General features: G+C 31.2%; 1 protein-coding gene across 1 annotated transcript; it reads left to right on the top strand.

Annotated features, from left to right (window-relative positions):
* Positions 1 to 267: 267 nt before the first annotated feature.
* On the top strand, positions 268 to 5,454 carry LOC139425926 (uncharacterized). The gene is made up of 2 exons (XM_087162253.1): positions 268 to 1,126; positions 1,910 to 5,454. The coding sequence occupies exons 1-2, from the start codon at positions 268 to 270 to the stop codon at positions 5,452 to 5,454; spliced, it is 4,404 nt and encodes a 1,467-aa protein (XP_087018379.1).
* The last annotated feature ends 13,877 nt before the right edge of the window (positions 5,455 to 19,331 follow it).

The raw sequence follows: 19,331 nt of genomic DNA on the forward strand, positions 1-19,331 counted from the left end.
TTAATTATAAAATTAACCAATAGATGGCGATAGCATGCCCAGTTTTGAAATAAAAATGATTTAACGTATATGTAAAACAGTTGTTCAGAAAAAGAAAATAAATTAGTTGTTGTGTTTTGTTCTAATGTTCGGCTCTTCACTTTTCGAATGCCGTCCAATTAAAAATTGGATTTACATTTAGCGAATTCCTGACAAAAACTGGCGCCCGAACAGGGACGCATTTGATAGCGAAGAGAATTTAAAAGAATTAAATCATAATAGTTAGAAATGGATCGTTTAAAAACGAAAAGAACACCATTGCGATCAGCTTTCACAAAGACATTTAATAGCCTGACGGAGGAAGTAGAAAAAGAAACCGTTGACCTTCAAAGTATTCTTATTTTATCGGAACAACTAGAAGAAAAATTTAACAGATTGAAAGCTGACGATATGGAAATTTTAGAGTTTCTACTGGAAAATAAAGCATCAGAAGAAGAATATACAAAAGAATTTGACAGCTGTGAAGCCTATACGGATAAATTCGTAGCTCTGAAAACGAAAGTAAGCAACATAACGGCCAGTAGAAATGTCGGCATTTCAATAACTTCTAATGAAAGAAATATGGAATTACAACCATCGATGGCGGCAACTACCTTTAAACTGCCGAAAATAAGTTTAATAGAATTTGATGGAGATCCCCGGAATTGGCTTAACTTCTGGAATACTTTTAAGAAAATTCATGAAGATTCTAATATAGATAAGCACTCGAAGTTTGTTTACTTGATCCAAGCTACAACTCCAAAATCGAAAGCTCGAGAAATAGTTCAAAGTTTCCCCACAACTGTAGAGAATTATCCCAAAGTTATTGAGCATTTAAAAAACCGTTTTGGAAGAGAAGACATTTTGATACAGCTGTATGTGCGCGATCTATTAAATATTGTGTTGTCGAATGCTAGTGGAAATAAGAAGAATTTTAATTTATCATTTTTATATGATAACCTTGAATCGAAACTGCGATCATTGGAATCGTTGGGTGTTACCCAAGACAAATATGCCAGTATTTTATTTCCCTTAGTGGAAACATGCTTACCCCAGGATACCTTAAAGATATGGGAGAGGGAACGGGAGAAGACAACCCATAATCAAGGTAAGACTGATTTAGAATGTATACTTTTATTCTTAAAAAATGAGGTGTTAACTGAAGAAAGATTAATGTTTGCGCGTTTCTCATTTGATAAAACTAAAAAATTTGATAAAAATAACTTTTTCGAAGATTCAAATATTCCTACTTGTCATGATTTATATATGGGGGACAAATCGAAAGAAAGGGGTTTTATTAAAAAAATTGAAGAAACATGTATATTCTGTGATAAACCTCATTTAAGTGAAAAATGTTTTAAATCTAATATGATATTATATGAGGATAAGAGAAATTTAGTTCTTAAGAAAGGGGGGTGTTTTGTTTGTCTGAAACGAAATCATGTTGCCCGTAATTGTTGATCAAAGGTTAAGTGTATATTGTGTGGTAAACGACACTTAGCTGTTATGTGCCCTCAGATTTCACCTAGCTCTAAGGAGAACACTGATGCCATAATTGAGGAGCCAAAAAATAATGTAAATGTTTTGACTGGACAGGCTTCCCACTCAGATGTTTTGTTGCAGACTTTTATGATAAAAGTTAAAAATGGTAATCGCGAAAAAATTATTAGAGCAATTTTGGACACAGGTTCAGAAAGAACATATCTTAGTGAGGATATAATCGATTTCTTAAAGTTGAAACATTGTGGTGAAATAAAATTAATTCATAAATTGTTTGGAGGTGTAGAAACGAGCGAGAAATTGCATTATAAATATATCGTTAATTTGAGTAGTCTTGATAATAACTATAATTGCCATGTAAATTGCTTAAATGAATCTGTTATTTGTTCAGAAGTAAAGAAAATACCTAAAGGTCCTTGGTTAAAAGAACTTAAGGAAAATAATATTCAGGTGACTGATATAGAAGGGAATTCTATTAAGAGAGAAAATGAAATTAAATTGTTGATAGGTTCAGACATTGCAGGGAAATTATTTACTGGCAATATTAAATGTTTACAAAGTGGGCCAGTAGCGATGCAAACACATTTAGGGTGGGTCCTGATGGGCAAAATTCCCGGAACAACTGGAACTAATGATTCATTTGCATGTGTTTCTTTGTTTTTGAGTGAAAAGTCAGTAGAAAATTTTTGGAAATTAGATGTTCTGGGTATTAGGGATCCAGCGGAATCCAAAACGAAAGCAGAAATCCACGCCGAAGCCATGCAATATTTTAAGGATAATTTAACTGTAGATTCGGATGGGAGATATGAAGTGGCATTGCCTTTTGTGTTAGATACTTCTCGTTTAAAAGGTAATAAAGAGTTAGCCGAAAAACGCTTAGTCTCCATGCGGAAAAAATTAATAGATAACAATAAAATGACAGTTTATGAGGAGGTTTTTGACACTTGGTTACAGGGAAAAATTATTGAAGAGGTTCCCGAGGAAAGAGCATGTAACGAACATTATTTACCTCATAGGCCAGTGTTCAAAGAGGACAGCGAAACAACAAAAGTTAGACCAGTGTTTGACGCATCGGCTCACTGCAAAAATTCGCTTTCTTTAAACGATTGTCTCGAGAAAGGTCCAAATCTGATTGAAATTGTTCCTTCTTTGTTAAGTCGTTTTCGGAAATATTCTATCGGAATAATTTCGGACATAGAAAAAGCGTTCTTAATGATTGGGGTGAGAGAAAAAGACAGGGATTATTTACGATTTTTATGGTGTGATTCAAAAGGGGAGACAAAGATTTATAGACATAGACGGGTAGTGTTCGGTCTTAACTGTAGTCCGTTCTTATTAGCTGCTACGATAAATTACCATTTAGATAATTCCGCTGATAAGTTTTCAAATACCGCCAAAATTTTAAGGGAATCTCTCTATGTAGACAACTGTCTCGTAAGTTTTAAAAGCATTCAAGAGGCGAGTCGGTTTGTCTTGGAATCACAAATGTTACTTTCGTCAGCTAAATTTAATCTTAGAGAATGGAGGTCGAATTGCGATATTGACAGTATTCCGGATTCTGAATCAAATGCACTCACTTTTGTTTTAGGCTTAAAGTGGGAATTGGAAACTGACACTCTTTCTTGTAGAGTTGAGTCACAGGGGGAGGGCGAAAATGTTGCTACTAAGCGAGCATTACTTTCTTGTGCTCAAAAATTGTGTGATCCTCTGGGATTTTCTTCTCCCGTGACCCTAGTCCCTAAACTGATTATGCAAGAATGTTGGAGTTTAAATTTAAATTGGGATCAAAGCTTACCTGAACATTTAGAGCAGAAATTTTCAAAATGGAATAAGGACTTAATTTTGCTTTCCAAAGTAAAGATCCCAAGATGGATGAATATTAATAGATCTATTGATGAGAAGATTAGCTTGCATATATTCTGCGATGCGAGCAGAGTTGCATATTCCACCTGCATTTTTCTTAGGGTGGAGACTAGAGATTGTGTTTATGTGAATTTTGTGCAGGCTCGTTCAAGAGTTTCACCTTTAAAAAATATAACAATTCCAAGACTGGAGTTGTTGGGATGCTTGATAGGAGCCCGGCTAGGAAGAACTGTTATTGTTGACTTAACAATTCCAGAACATAAAGTATATTACTGGACAGATTCGAGTACTGCATTGTGTTGGATTCAACGAAATGTACGATGGGGCACATTTGTTTGGAATCGTGTACAAGAAATAAGATCCTTGTCAGAAGGAGGAGAATGGCGGCACATCCCCTCGGAATTGAATCCAGCGGACCTTCCCTCCAGAGGTTGTTATGCTAAAGAGTTTGTAAAGTCGAGATGGTGGGAGGGTCCATCATGGTTAAGAGAACCAGAATCGTCATGGCCTGAAAGTACCTTTGCACCTGAAGAAGATGTTATTGAAACTGAAAAACGTAAATCCGTATTAACAGCGCATGATAAAGTTTCTAAGCCCGATGATTGGTATTATAGGTACTTTTCTTCGTATACCAAAATAGTACGACTTGTGTCCTGGATATTACGTTTTCTCAACAATTTACGAAAGATCCATATCTGTTACGAAAGAGACCTATCGTATGTCGAGTTAGAGACAGCAGAGAGATCTCTGTTTGTATTGATTCAAAAGGAGATACTTCCTAAGTATGAGAAAAATGAGTACAAGAATCTTAGAGCCTTTGTTGACCAGTTCGGAGTTATTAGAGTTAAAACACAGGTCATGTACAGGAAGGATACATATGAGTTTAAGTATCCCGTACTACTGCCATCAGATCATCCTGTTGTTCACTTGCTGATTTCCTGGAAACACCAAGAGTTACTTCATGCTGGCGTTTCTCTATTGATATGTAATTTACGGGAGAAATTTTGGATCATAAAGGCCAGGAAAACTATTAGGACAGTTGTACAGCGTTGTGTACCTTGCAAGAGATTCACATCTAAAGGAACTAAAACAGAGTCCATTGCTTTACCTGCAGAACGAGTTCAAGACGCTGCAACTTTCCAAGTGACAGGAGTGGATCTTGCTGGCCCTTTGTATCTTAAAGGTGGTCACAAAGCCTGGATTGTCCTGCACACATGTGCAGTCTATAGAGCTATACACCTCGAACTCACTACCTCATTATCTACCGAAGCTTTTCTTCAGTCTTTTAGACGTTTCATAGCCAGAAGAGGTAGACCAAAGATAGTGTACAGTGATAATGGGACTAATTTCCTCGGTGCAAACAATGCTTTAACAAACATCGATTGGGCACAGATAGCTAAGTTTTCGGCTGTGCAGAAAACTCAGTGGAAATTTAACCCGCCAACCGCCGCATGGTGGGGTGGTTGGTGGGAGAGATTAATTCAACTTGTCAAACGTATCTTGAGAAAAGTATTAGGTAGAGCAGTATTGTCTTATGAAGAGTTAGTCACAGTGCTATGTGATTGCGAACAAGTTATTAACTCTAGACCTCTCACATACGTCACAGAAGATATAGATGACTTGTCTCCGTTAACTCCGTCCCATTTCCTGCAAGAATTGAAGTCTGATGTGACTGATTTGGATAACGTCGACCAAGTAGGATTAAACAACAGACTGAAATATGTTCATCAAGTGCGCGAACATCTTCGAAAAAGATTTCGCACAGAATATTTGGGACAGTTACGACAACAAACTGTGAACTTAAAAAATATGAGACCATTGAGTGTTAATGATATTGTACTTGTAGAAAACGACCAAAAAAGATCACATTGGTCATTAGCTCGTGTTTTACAACTGATACCTGGAAAAGATGGAATCTCCAGAATTGCTAAAATAAAGACTAAAACAGGTGAACTATTGCGACCTGTACAAAAGCTTTACAATTTAGAAGTACAAGATAACACGTTTCCTGATTCAATAACTTTTACTAAAAGTGGTAGACAAGTGAAACCACCAAAACGTTTGTCTTACTGAGAAACTTGTATATTAAGATCTTTTTATAATTTGTCATTTTATATTTTTTAGGGTATGGAATAATTGTCATTTAGAACTATCTTTTTGTGTTAAAAGTGCTGCTTACAGGTAATGTTTGAATTTTGTTTAAAATATTTGATGAGTCCTAATTGTTTAGGTGTTATGATTTAAATTTGTTTCTACAAATGTTCATTGTGCTCTATTTGTCAAAAGTAAAGTGAATTTATTTTGAGATAAATTCAGGTGGGAGGATGTCAAGAATCCCACCCTTTAATTTAATTATAAAATTAACCAATAGATGGCGATAGCATGCCCAGTTTTGAAATAAAAATGATTTAACGTATATGTAAAACAGTTGTTCAGAAAAAGAAAATAAATTAGTTGTTGTGTTTTGTTCTAATGTTCGGCTCTTCACTTTTCGAATGCCGTCCAATTAAAAATTGGATTTACATTTAGCGAATTCCTGACACTTCGTTTGGTTTTTTCTCCGTTTTGAATTTCAATTCATTAAATTTTAGTTCGATAACTGGAAAAAGATTGAATTCTAGAAGAGTATTTAAGTAATAAGGATTTTTTAAGATTATTGGATGCAAATTATGTATAAATCATGACCCTTTTTATTACATAAAGCTAATGGATATAACTATCTAATATATGACAAAAAAATTATGTCTTTTCTCGGACAAAACACGACGCAAAACTTGTTTTTGTTTTTCCTCCCTTTTGAATTTCAATTCATTAAATCATAGTTCGATACCTAGAAAAAGATTGAATTCTAGAAAAGTAAAGTAATAAGGATTTTTTAAGAGTATTGGATGCAAATTATGCATAAATCATGACCCTTCTTTATTACATAAAGCTAATGGATATAACTATCTAATACATGGTTAAAAAATTATGTTTTTTCTCGGACAAAACACGATGTAAAACTTGTTTTTATTTTTTCTCCGTTTTGAATTTCAATTCATTAAATCTTAGTTCAATAACTGCGGAAAGGTTGAATTCTAGGGGACTATTTAAGTAATATAGACTTATGTGTTATGGGAATTTTTTTTGTTACTTAATAATAGAAGCTATTTATTATTTTACCTTAGTTCCTTCCGGAAAATTCGTGAAATATTTTTAGATTCTTTTTTCTTACATTAAAACATTTTTAGATAATTTTCTTTTGTAAAACATCCTTGTATCAAGTCTTTATATTTCAATGTATCTCAAAACTTACTTAGAATAACAGCATGAAATATATTGATACTTACGTTTTTTATCATTTTGCCTTAAATCTTTTCGGAAAACTCACTTCTCTTTATTTTTCTGAGCACTGTACCACATTAGTAAAATAAAGTGTGCCTCAAAATGATTTTTTTTTCTCTTAAAATCAATTGATAAATACTTAGAATTAGAAAAAAAACTTTAAAAATGTGAAATTATTGAATATACTTGTTCAAGATCTCATGTTCTTTTAAATTTATTTTTCATAAATTGAGGAATATTTATATATTTTTGTGTAACCAAAATTTACAGTATAAATTACTGCATTATTTTATTCTTTAAGTTAAGCGAAATACTTTTAAAATATTTTATAGCATGTTTAATACAGTCCGATACTTTAAAAAATTTTTAAAATATTTTTAACTCTTTGACGCAGAGTTTTTATTAATCATATTTTTCATACTTTTTTTTATTAATTTACATCCATTTAAATCAAAATAAGTGAAAAATATTACATTAAGAGTTTCAATAATTTATATTTATAAAATACAACATGAAACACGGGTGCCTTTTTCTGCGTTAAATGTAAAATCTTCCCAATATTCACGATATTTTTTTTTAAATTTGCCCTTGTTTCCAGTTAATTATATCAGAGAGAAACAGTTATTCAACATTGAATTAGAACACCAAAAAATATGTAAAAAAGACACTGGAGTCCCCTCTGCGTTAAAGAGTTAAGGATTGCTTTTTCTGTACATATCATTTCCTTAAATGATAAATAAAAGGAAATTAGTCAGTGAAAACCAAACGAGTTCGTTCTATAGCTACACTATAACCCACAAGCATCGATAATAGCGTTAAATTTATTCCAACAATCCCAATTCCAGTGGTAAATATAAATGTTTAATAGTTCACTTATAAATTATAGTGGTTCACTTATGAATGCTTGATGCAGTTTGACTTCGATTCGTACAAACATGGTAAAGTACTATGCATAGGTTACTATGATAATTAGATCCTTACTGTAGTACAGAGTAAAGCTATATGATGAAATGCAGTGCACAATTAACTTAGATTACTGCTTACATTAAAATATTGAGGAATTCTACAAACTTTTTATTTTATAAAAAGAAACTTGCGAATGAACATTGTACAGTAGAGGAGAGTGAGGTCAATTGTAACATTTTTTACTTAACTATTTTTAACTAACAAGAAATCCAATATATTATTAGTATTAATTGACAGACGAGTAAAGTAGACTATCCTCTACTAGAAAAATAAATAAATACCTTATTTTAAATGTTATTATATTAGTTATTAACAATTTTTGACAGTCGTGCACTTGTAACAATTGTCCCCACCAATTGTAACAGTTCATAAATTCAACTGAAACATAGTTAATTATACATATTATCCTAGTTGTGATATATTTTTTTATTGATCAAAATAGTAGTAATATTTTAGGAGTAAAAAAAATAATGAGCAGAGACCTAAAACGTTAAACTTTTAACTTTAAGGGGTTAAAAATTTTAATTTATGCTGTGAAAGGTGACAATTAAAATAATGCGCATGCAGCATAATATAAATGATATAAGAAACTATTGGTGGTTCTTAAAGAGTTAAGTAATGGTTTGTAAACATAAGATTATTTATTTTCAGCTGTTACAATCGTCCCTTTACTTATTGTTACAATCGTCTCCAAGACGCCATTTCAACTTCATTTGTTAAAAACAATGCTAGTTAATTAACAAAACTAATTTTTTTTTAAATGTTAATTAAGGTGTCCACTTACCTATTTGGTTAATAATTTTTATTTGTTTAAACAAAATTACTTTGTTACAATATAATACAATATAATATTCTATAATATTCAATATATATATGTGCAGTTTAAAGAGACATAGTATTTAAACATTTTATGTTCAGTTTTAAAAAGCTGAGAATACCCATAGAAATTATGTCCGATATTTCATTATTTGGAAACTAAATCTAAGATTATATCAAATCATGAATGCAATATAAGTGTCTGCCAAGCTATATCGAATTATAAATCTTCGAAGTTTCCTTTGCACTTCGACGTGTTATAATTCTCTTTTATTAAATTATTGTCAAAAGAATTTTGTTTCTTCTCTAAACTACTTCTGGATATAGCCCGTAACACGCTACTTGATTTGGCATCATTATTCATGCGCGTGAAAGAACAGATCTTTCGAAATATTTGCTGGAACAACGGAAATATATCATAACAGAATACCAAAATCGAAAGAGTTTATATTCTTTCAGAAAATTTAACTTTTTTATTTCTGCTTATCGCACAGATAGATTATTCTTTATGATTATATTCTCTATCTTTTTGAACTTTCTTTCTATTATAAGTCAGTATCGTAAATAATAGAAGGCTTAATCGAAAATAAAAATGCATCGTTTCTGTTATAAGTCAGTAGAATAAACAATAGAAGGCTTAATTAAAGATAAAAAAGGACGTCGTTCTTATTATAAGTCAGTATAATAAATAATAGATGGCTTAATCGAAAATTAAAATGCATCGCTTCTATTAACAGATAGAATAAACAATAGAAGGCATAATAGAAAATAAAAATGCATCGTTTCTATTATAAGTCAGTAAAGTAAATAATAGAGGGGCTTAATCGAAAAGAAAAATACATCGTTTCTACTATAAGTCAGTAGACTAAATAATAAAAGGCTTAATCGAAAATAAAAATGCATCGTTTCTATTATAAGTCAGTAGAGTAAATAATAAAAGGCTTAATCGAAAATAAAAATGCATCGTTTCTATTCTAAGTCAGTTAAGTAAATAATAGAAGGCTTAATCGATGATGAAAATACATCGTTTCTATTATAAGTCAGTATCGTAAATAATAGAAGGCTTAATCGAAAATAAAAATGCATCGTTTCTATTATAAGTCAGTTGAGTAAATAACAGAAGGCTTAATCAAAGGTAAAAAAATGTCGTTCCTATTACAGGTCAGTATAGTAAATAATAGAAGGCTTAATCGAAAATAAAAATACATCGTTTCTATTAACAGATAGAATAAACAATAGAAGGCGTGATCGAAAATAAAAATTCATCGTTTCTATTATAAGTCAGTAGAATAAGCAATAGAATCGAAAGGAATAATGCATCGTACAGAAATATAAAATTTTGTTTTACTGCGTATTTTTTGGCAATACTTTCTACTTCAGTTATTCTGTGTTCAGTTGTTCCCTTCTGCAAATATTCTAATCGCTTTGTTTTTCTATACTTTATTTTGCTTTTTAACTGGCGCTGAACAACTTACCCATTTCTGAGTTCATAACTATCAATGTTCGACTCCGTAGTCTTATAATTCTGAACCCAACCCAGAAGAAAAGCGATTCTAACCCATGATCAGTCTACCACTGAGGATATACATCCGTACTGTGGTCGGTGCGAGCTGGAAGCAGAATTCGTATCAATTAGTTACCTCTGTAATTTGAACCTTGTTCACCTCATTGGCAGGCGAACGCGTTATCTTATGAGCCACCAAAACTCGAGCTCGATCTTTTAATGATAATTGCAAGAAAGCCACGCAACTAACATCATAGAAAATATTTTCAATTTGTTATTTTTCTCTTAATATTTTTTCATCTTTTGATTGTTAAAAAATATAATTATCATTTTTTTGCATAGCGATATTCGCAAAAAAGGAAAAAAAATGTTCAAATTTTAATCAGATTACAATCGATTCAACTTTCAGCACCGTGCTGCTTGTGTAGTGGTTTCCACTCCCTCTTAAAACAACGAAGCTTCCCGGTTCGATCCGCAAGGCAACCGTTCAGCGGGAAATGTTTTTTACGTCATTAAATCTTATTAAGTAAAATTATACTAGTGGGCTGCGCCCCCTGCTCGCTAACGCTCGGCAACCCCCAAAATTGCTACCCAATCTTATATGGTTTGCTTCGCAAACTAAGCTCGCTTCGTTCGCTACTAACTTAGGTACATTGTAAATGCACAAAATACTAAGAATTCAAAACATTCATTCAAATCCATATAAAAACTTTTTTTAAAAAAAAATTACATCTTTTTAGTAAATACCAAATCATTAAAATAAATTTGAATTCGAATAAATGACATGTAATTCGTTAAACCTAAAAGAAACGTGCTATAGCATAATTCGTGATATAAATCAAAAATCGTTAAATGAATTCGTAATATATAAATTCGTGAAAAAAAGCGCTTTCGACAAAATACTAAAATAGAGATCTATCGACAAAGACTACTCACTTCTGCCTAGCTTAATAGTATGAGATTGCCGCAGCCGATGCTCTCTGGTTATTTCAGCTTCCGTTCTTAAAAGCGCTATATGTTGAGCCACCTCAGCTGGATTTGGCATGTGACATATTTAGCGGCAATCATTGGTCGATTTTCTAGCGTTGCCATTCGGGGAGTTGTAATGAGGCTTTTTTTGTCGCCGTGTAAGAGAAATAGTAGCGTAAACAAAACAAAGCAAGCGTTGCCACCGGCGGAAAAGAAATACAGGCAAAATTTGGGAGCCATGTAAGAGAATTATCTATATTAGATTTTTTTTATTATTTATTTTCAAATTTTTTAGAAATTGTCCTTTTTATTCTTAATTTTTTTTTTCATTTCCTTCAATTAGTCAAAAAAAATACACAATAGGCAAATATGTACATTATCTTTAATCTGTTCATGCTCTGTTCAATACAGTCCGCCCATGGCTAGCCTAGTTGTTTCTGCATCTTCTTCAGGCAAGGAGGGATTCTGGTTCAATCCTCAAGCAAAGAGGTACGTCGTTATATCTATATGTGGTATATGTAATGTGTTTGTTGTTATGCCCTCTGGTTATACCCGTGTTGTTATGCTCGTCATACCCGTTATTAATCGCTTCGCAACCATTTTTTTAAGAACATCCAGGAAAATACTTTTTCTTTTTGAAGTTAAGAAAACATTGCCATTTTCGAATCATTGATCTTTAGAGTGTAATATTTTTAGATCATTACTTCCTTTTATAAAATATTTTCATTTTCTTTTTCAATCATTTTTTTTTTAATCTTTCAGCTCTTGATTGCTTAAAATTTTAGTTGCAGTTGATTTGTATAGTAAAATCCGTAATAAATAAATAACTGTTTAGTGCTTAACGTAATCGTATTTTATTCCAATGCGGGGACTTGCTTAATGATACTGCATCGTCTTCAAGCAATGATATATTCTGGTTCGATTTAAAATTAAAAAAAATATTTAAAAAAGACGATCTTGAGAAAAAGGTTTTTCTTTTATTATTTCTTTTCAAATAAATTTCTTACTTCGTTATTTATTGACATTTTCAATAAAAAAAATGTTTTCATTTAATTTCATTTTGTATAATTTGTTAGAAAAATACGCAATGAGTGTAAATCTATATTATCTTTGACCTGTTCGCAATATAAGAAATAAGATAAAGAAAAATAAGATAAAAAAAGAATAGTAAAAGAAAGGATTACTTTTCTTTTACTATTCTTTTTTTCATTCTGCGCATTTTAATAGAGGGCGTTGTTTTCTTTTCTTTTAGAGTTTCCTTTGCATTTAGTTTGTTTGTGAAATCGCTGTTTGACCGGTTTAATGTGAGTTTTTATTTTCTCAAGATTTTGTTGAAATTTCTTTTCTGATTTGGCTTTATATATTTCATATATTTTTTCTTGGACTTCTACAAAACCTTCGGGGTACTGAGAGAGTTAATTTTGGCATTTGTCCTCTCTTTCTCAATAGAAAAGGTTTTGTTTTATGGTTACCGAGGCCGGTACCCTCTGAAGACGCCGGCTTCGGTGGTTATATTTTTATTTACATTGGTTTCTTTATTGCTTCAATTATTCTTTCTTTTGAAAATTCTGCTGCTTTTAAGCGCGTTTCTTCCAAAGATAGTTTTGTCAATATAGAATTTAATATTTTGTATTCTTTTTCCTAATACTAAAGTCATTCTCGTAAAGAGAATTTCTATGTCATTTCCTCTTTTATATAATATTTTCATTTCATCTTTCCTTCTTTAAGCTATTGAATGCTTAAAAGTTTAATTTTCATTTATATGTATAGAAAAATTAGCAGTAGATAAAAAGAACTTTTCAATTTTTGATTTCATTGCACTTTGTTCTCCCGCCAATTCCACAAGGATTGTTTCGTGGTCACGGCATCTTCTAAAAGCAACGAAGGTTCCCGGTTTGATCCTCAATGAATACTACTAAAAGGTAAGTTTTTATATATATATATATATATATATATATATATATATATATATATATATATATATATATATATATATATATATATATATATATATATGTAGTGCTTGTTCTCGTTCTTTCTCGTAAACTCTTTAGTCGTAGCCTTCATTCATGAATCATTATTTTGTTGATTCCAATTTTCGCAGTCATGTTTTAATATTTTTAATATCCTTCATATAAGGATGACAACATAATGCATTTTCTATGAATTTATTGAATAAAGGATAAGGAAATCTATTTACAAATTATATACAAACGGAGCAGAGGCTCCGGGACACATCTTTACCATTTCATTTCCAAAATATAAGTGTACCTTCTTTAACGTAACATATGTTCATGTCATGTGATCTATATAATCCAGATGTTAGAACCGGTGTCTGGAAGATCTTAAGACCAGATGGAGATGAACTAATATCTCAACAGTCTTCATTTTCATGGGAATTTGGTTTCTTTGAGATATTTTATTGCGCGGGTGGATTCATTTTACAAATAAAGATTTCATCGCTATTCAACGGGACTAAATGTATACGCGAAGAGCCAAGTTAAGTATGTGAAAGAGAAATTTAATGTTCTCAGAGACCAGATAAGCTTATCTGCAGATAGATATAATTCTTTTTGAGTTTAGTCTTAAAAGATCCTTTTAATTTTATAAAGCTAGTATTTTAGATACTACATATATATATATATATATATATATATATATAAGTATTATGTTTAATGTGCTAATTGTTACAGGACCATCAAAAACCAGTTCATAAATGTAATTCGTGCTTTGGAACAATGGCCGTTACACTGTTAGAAATTTCTCGGAAAAAATGGTTAAATAACAATTTATTGAATGGTTATTTTATCATATTTAATGAAATAACCATAAATAAAATGGTAATCAAACTGTTAAGTTTGAGAAAAACTGTTTATTAACTGTTTTCACCTAATACGGTTAAACAACCAGAATCTTATCTCACCAACTAGAACCATCTAATGAACCTTCTTAATTCGTTGCAACTGAGTACATAGCATAGCCGAGCGGGCTTAACTGTCAATCTCAGGACCGGCAGAACTGGAGTTCGAGTCCTAGTGTTGACACCACAATATTTCCTCCATTCCCTTCAACACATGAAGAATATCCAGTGTCCGGCACTCTCCAATGCCTATTACCATACGGAATGCCGAGCTCCTATGTCTAGTTAAATAATTAATTATTTTTTACTTTTATGAAAAATGCTAGTTGTAAATGGCTAAAAAACTGTATAGTTTTATGGTTTTATAACTGTACTTTTTGTAAATGTTTAAACATAAGGAAACAAAAAGAAAAAAAATGGTCTTTACGGTAATTTTTACGCTCAATCGGATGGACAAACAGCTGCTAGTTATTTTACCATAATTTTGAAATGAAAATTTTAACAGTGTATAATCACGTCCGCTTTCTTATAAATTGCCATGAAAAAACTGTTATCTATGTTTTAGTATTTAAGAAACATTTTCTTTGTTAAACTTTAAAATGAAATACTTATAATAATACTTTCATGAATTCATGAAATACTTATAATAATACTTTCATTTCGCTTTTTTATTAATTTATGAATTTTCATCCATCTGTTGTTCAAAATTTCATTTTTCCTTTACTAAAATAGAAAATATCGCAACAAGGCAAATGCTATATAAACTTTAATGAGTTCACACCTCACTAAGGAAGTATGTTAATCTCTGAATTTTTGGAAAAGTTGGAAAGTTCTTCTCTTGAAGGGTAAGAATGCTCGTCCGCAGTCAATGGTTTTTGAGATAATCGCGAATGAAGAAGAGCAAATGCTCTGGAGAAACCATTGCCTCAAGGGATTCATTTTCCATCCGGGTACTATCTTCCCGGGCGTTTAATTACGCAGATTTTTTAGTACTGTTCTTTTTTCTCCGTCACTGGAGGAATATTGGCTTAAATGAGTTTAAAGCAAGAGTTTATTTAGTTGTTCTATCATTAATTTGAAACAATTTAAATAAATAATTGTATGCATTTTTTTAAATCGTTTTTCTCTTGCGTTCTTCAGATATTTATTTATTCACAAATACCTCTGCTTCACTCAATTACACTGGTGGACAAAATTAAAAGATGGAAAGCATTTTCTCACATTCATTCGCACATGCAAGATACCCGCACACCGCTCCATGTGTTTGACAATGGTTCCGTGAATGCCCAGAGGTACAGGCAGGAGGTCCTAGAGCCCTATGTGCGTCCTATGTCCCTGAGTTCATTTTTATGGACGACAATGCGCGATCACATAGGGCTCTCATGGTTGATGAGTATCTGGAAAGCGAGGATATTCAACGAATGGATTGGCCAGCCAAATCCCTTGACCTGAATCCTATTGAACATGCTTGGGATGCTCTTGGGAGAGCTATTGCGATGCGCCAACCTCCCCCCAGAACCATTCTGGAGTTAAAAATTGCTCTGGTGGAAGAATGGGAGGGTCTTCCACGAGTCCTCCTTAACTCCCTTATTAACAGCATGCATACTCGTTGTGCATGCTGTCTGTCTGTCAGGGGTGACCATACACCATACTAGAGGCAACACACACTGTACAAGCCTCACTTTTATTGTCATCTTTTATTCTTAAGTTCAGACTACATTGGATTTATTGGCCATGGATCTTGCCAGTGAATGGCACTTTCATTTTTGTTTTGCATACTTTATTATCATGGAATAAGCTATATCTATACCAAATTTCATTTACTTAAATTCAGTATTTTTTTAGATATTTGGAAATATGTCTTCCATCTCTTAATTTTGTCCACCAGTGTATGATCTTAAAAGACTGTGATAGTCTTGACTTATTCAAGTCTTGACTTTATTCCTTTAAATATATCTAATAGTGTTTCATTTCGGTTTCCATAACATCATTTTTTTCATCAATATTTGGTGTAGCTCCTTAAAGATTATGAAACTTTTCGATTACTTGCCGATTGTTCAACTTTGTTATCTGATTTTTCAATATTTGAGTCGATTCTTCCTCTCAGCGTACGTTGTTTGAACTTATAAAAATAAGAACAAATTGAAAACTATTCGTTTAATGATTTAGATAATGATTTTAGTCGCCAAATTTAATATTTAAAAAAAATAAAATATTTAAAACGCTGTTCCGTTTATGAGCCCAAATAATTCTTTTGGGAGTAAAATAGTATAAATAGCATTAAATCAAAATTTTATTTCGAGTGAAAAGATTTTAAATTCCGGAAACTTTATTTTATTTAGCGAATCAACTTCAAAGATCACTTTTAAAAAGAGTATCAACAGCAAAAAATATTATAACCAAATTATTAGCCAGTAAATTAGCCAAATATCAAAAGCATTCGCCAATTTTCGAAATTCTTAACCGAAGGCAAAATTTAACAATTTTTTACGATTGATTTTTCCCGTCGAAAACTTCAAATCAAATTACAAATTTACTATTAATTAAATTATTTTATTAAATACAAATTCAAATCAAGAGTAAATTTTCAATTGGGGAGGAGTAAATAAGAAATGAACAGAAAAGAAATAAGAATAAGTTAAGGTTAATTTTCGATTGCTTCTTAGACTAGGACAGTAATATAAGGAAAACCTGAAGTAATCTTACGTTATAGATTTGTATTGACACGAGAAAATATGTCTTTTGCAAAAATAGTTAGATTATAATATGCATTTTATTACCACTTAATCTAATTTATTGGCACGAACTGTAGAAAAAAATTACGTTACGCGAGATCGCGCGATCCCGTAACGAACGCGTTAATCTGTGTATCATGGTAGTTTGCATCATGCATTACATAATCACCCTTGCTGCTTGCAGTTTACATTATCTGAACTTATTATAATTGCAATTGGTTATGGGACATATCTAACGTAAATTGCTGTAATCAAATAAAAAAAATACAGGATTTGTTCAAAACTTTTGACCCTTTTTTTTAGGACTGAATATATATTTCCTTTCTTGGTTGAAAAAAAAAATCATTCGCCAAAGCAAATTTTTCTCGCCCAATTTTTGGCGATTTCCCAATTCTCGCCGTATTTGGCGAGGCGGCGAATGCTTAGCGCAGGTCCTGTATATATATCTTGTCAGTGGCTCAACTTTAATTTATATTTTTGTACTATTTTCTTTTTTAAAGTTTTAAGTGCTGTTCCTGTTTTCGGATTTTTCCTGTTATAATATTCTTATCCGTTTCATGTCCTGTAATAATTTATTTTGATTCATGTTCTTTTCAAGTATTCTTTACATTACATCAGCAGCTTGGCGCTGTTGTGATTATTTCATACAAAATATGTGTCTCGCCAAAACTGAAATTTCATTCGATAAATTAAGAATTATCCTCTCCCAAAAATAAATGCGACACTCATGAGACATCTCAATTTTTTTTAAAAATTGTAAAAATGATGGAAAAACACCTAATTGAAGTACTGAAGGTGTAAAAAGAAGGAGATTATTCGATTGTAACAGAATAATCTAATTTTTATTTTTAGATACCTCAATTCCAAACGCCGTATAGAAAATATTGCTTCTGTAAATCAATCACGCGGAAAATATCAGATTTCATTTCATTCTTGATTTATTTCCTCAGATGGCGTTTCGCGATATTTTGAAACATGGCTGACTGATTGAATCGAAAAGCTAGGCGCCTATCTCTGAGACAAACAAAAAAAAGTAAATAATTCTAAGACGGTATTCCTAAGACAGTCTCATTTTTTTCTCTTAGTAATAAATGTATTTACTAGGTTATAAATTAGGTATTTTTTATCTTAAAATAGATCTTATAAAACAGTATGCCTTCCATCAATTGTTAAGTTATTCATTACAGAAAAAGAATGATAGAGCGATGATGAATGATGGAGATATAATTTTCACTTCAAACATCTTTTAAATAAATACAGGTAATTATTAACCAGATTGAAGTTTGATTAACATACTGAAATCTGGTGTATTATTTAGTTACATGAAATAAACTTATCAGATCTTATGAGAATTAAAATCGTTAAAATCTTATAAATAAATGCTGGAAATGATTATCTTCTTAAGGTGTGATGCATAATTTGATTACACGAACAAATTAGTGATAAGATCTTATAATGCTTTTATTCTTACAAGCAAATGTAGGAAATTATTACCATCTTAAAGTGTGGTGTATTATTCAGTTATATGAATAAATTGCCAATCGAGTTTCATAAGGATTGGTAATCGTTAAAATCTCATAAATAAAATTTTGGAAATGATTGCCATCTTGATGTTTGATACATAATTGAGTTACATGAAAAAATTGTCAATTAGATCTTTTTTTTATTTAATCTAATAAATAAATACAGGAAATTATTACCATCCAGATGTGTGATATATCATTTAGTTACATGAATAAAATGTAAATCAGGTCTCTTAACGATTAGAAGCGTTAATATCTTATAAATAAATGCTGGAGATGATTACCATCTTAAAGTATGATACATAATTTAGTTATATGAATAAATTGTCGATAAGTTCTTATAACGTTTTTAATCATATAAATAAATGTAGGAGATCATTACCATCTTAAAGTGTGATACATAATTTAATTATATGAATAAATTGTCAATAAGATCTTATAATGTTTTTAATCTTATAAATAAATGTTGGAGATCATTACCATCCCGAAGTGTGGTGTATTATTTAGCTATAAAATAAATTGTCAATCAGATCTCATGAGGATTAGAAAGGTTAACATCTTAGAAATAAATGCTGGAGATGATTACCATCTTGAAGTGTGATGCATAATTTAATTATATGAATAAATTGCCAATAAGATCTTATGTTTTTAATCTTTTAAATAAATGTAGGAGATAATAAACATCCAAAGGGGTGATGTATTATTTAGTAATATGAATAATTTGTCAATCAGGTCTCATAATGATTAAAATAGTTAACATCTTATAAATAAATGTAGGAAATAATTGCTATCTATTAGTGGTGCGATGTTTAATCGAACGAATAAATCAATTTTTTTTAGTTGAGCAGCTCTTGAAAAGTTAAAATTTATAATGCAACTTTTTTAAAATTTTATAATTCACTGGGTGTGTACTCATTCTTCATATGGGGTAATAAAAAAAAAGAAAAGAATCAATAAATCATTATTTATTGACGCAACGAAATTATGAACAAAGCTTAGAAAAATATATCTACACAATAAATAAAGCTAAAATAATTCTATTTTTATTTTAATTTAATATTATGGCTAGATTAAGCGAAATGCATTTGAGGGGAGTTAATTATTTGACTATGTCAACCTTCATCTATCAAAAAGTACCTCAAAATTGAATCAAGTTAACATGTCTTATATACTAGTGATTTGTTATTTAATATTTGTAGTGGTAGTTATGCCACATTACTCCCCTTCCAGAATTTTATCTGTGATAGAATTCG

The sequence above is a fragment of the Parasteatoda tepidariorum genome, chromosome 4 (genome assembly GCF_982258835.1).
Source record: "Parasteatoda tepidariorum strain Cologne lab strain chromosome 4, Ptep-v5.0, whole genome shotgun sequence".
In the NCBI taxonomy this organism is placed as follows: Eukaryota; Metazoa; Arthropoda; class Arachnida; order Araneae; family Theridiidae; genus Parasteatoda; species Parasteatoda tepidariorum.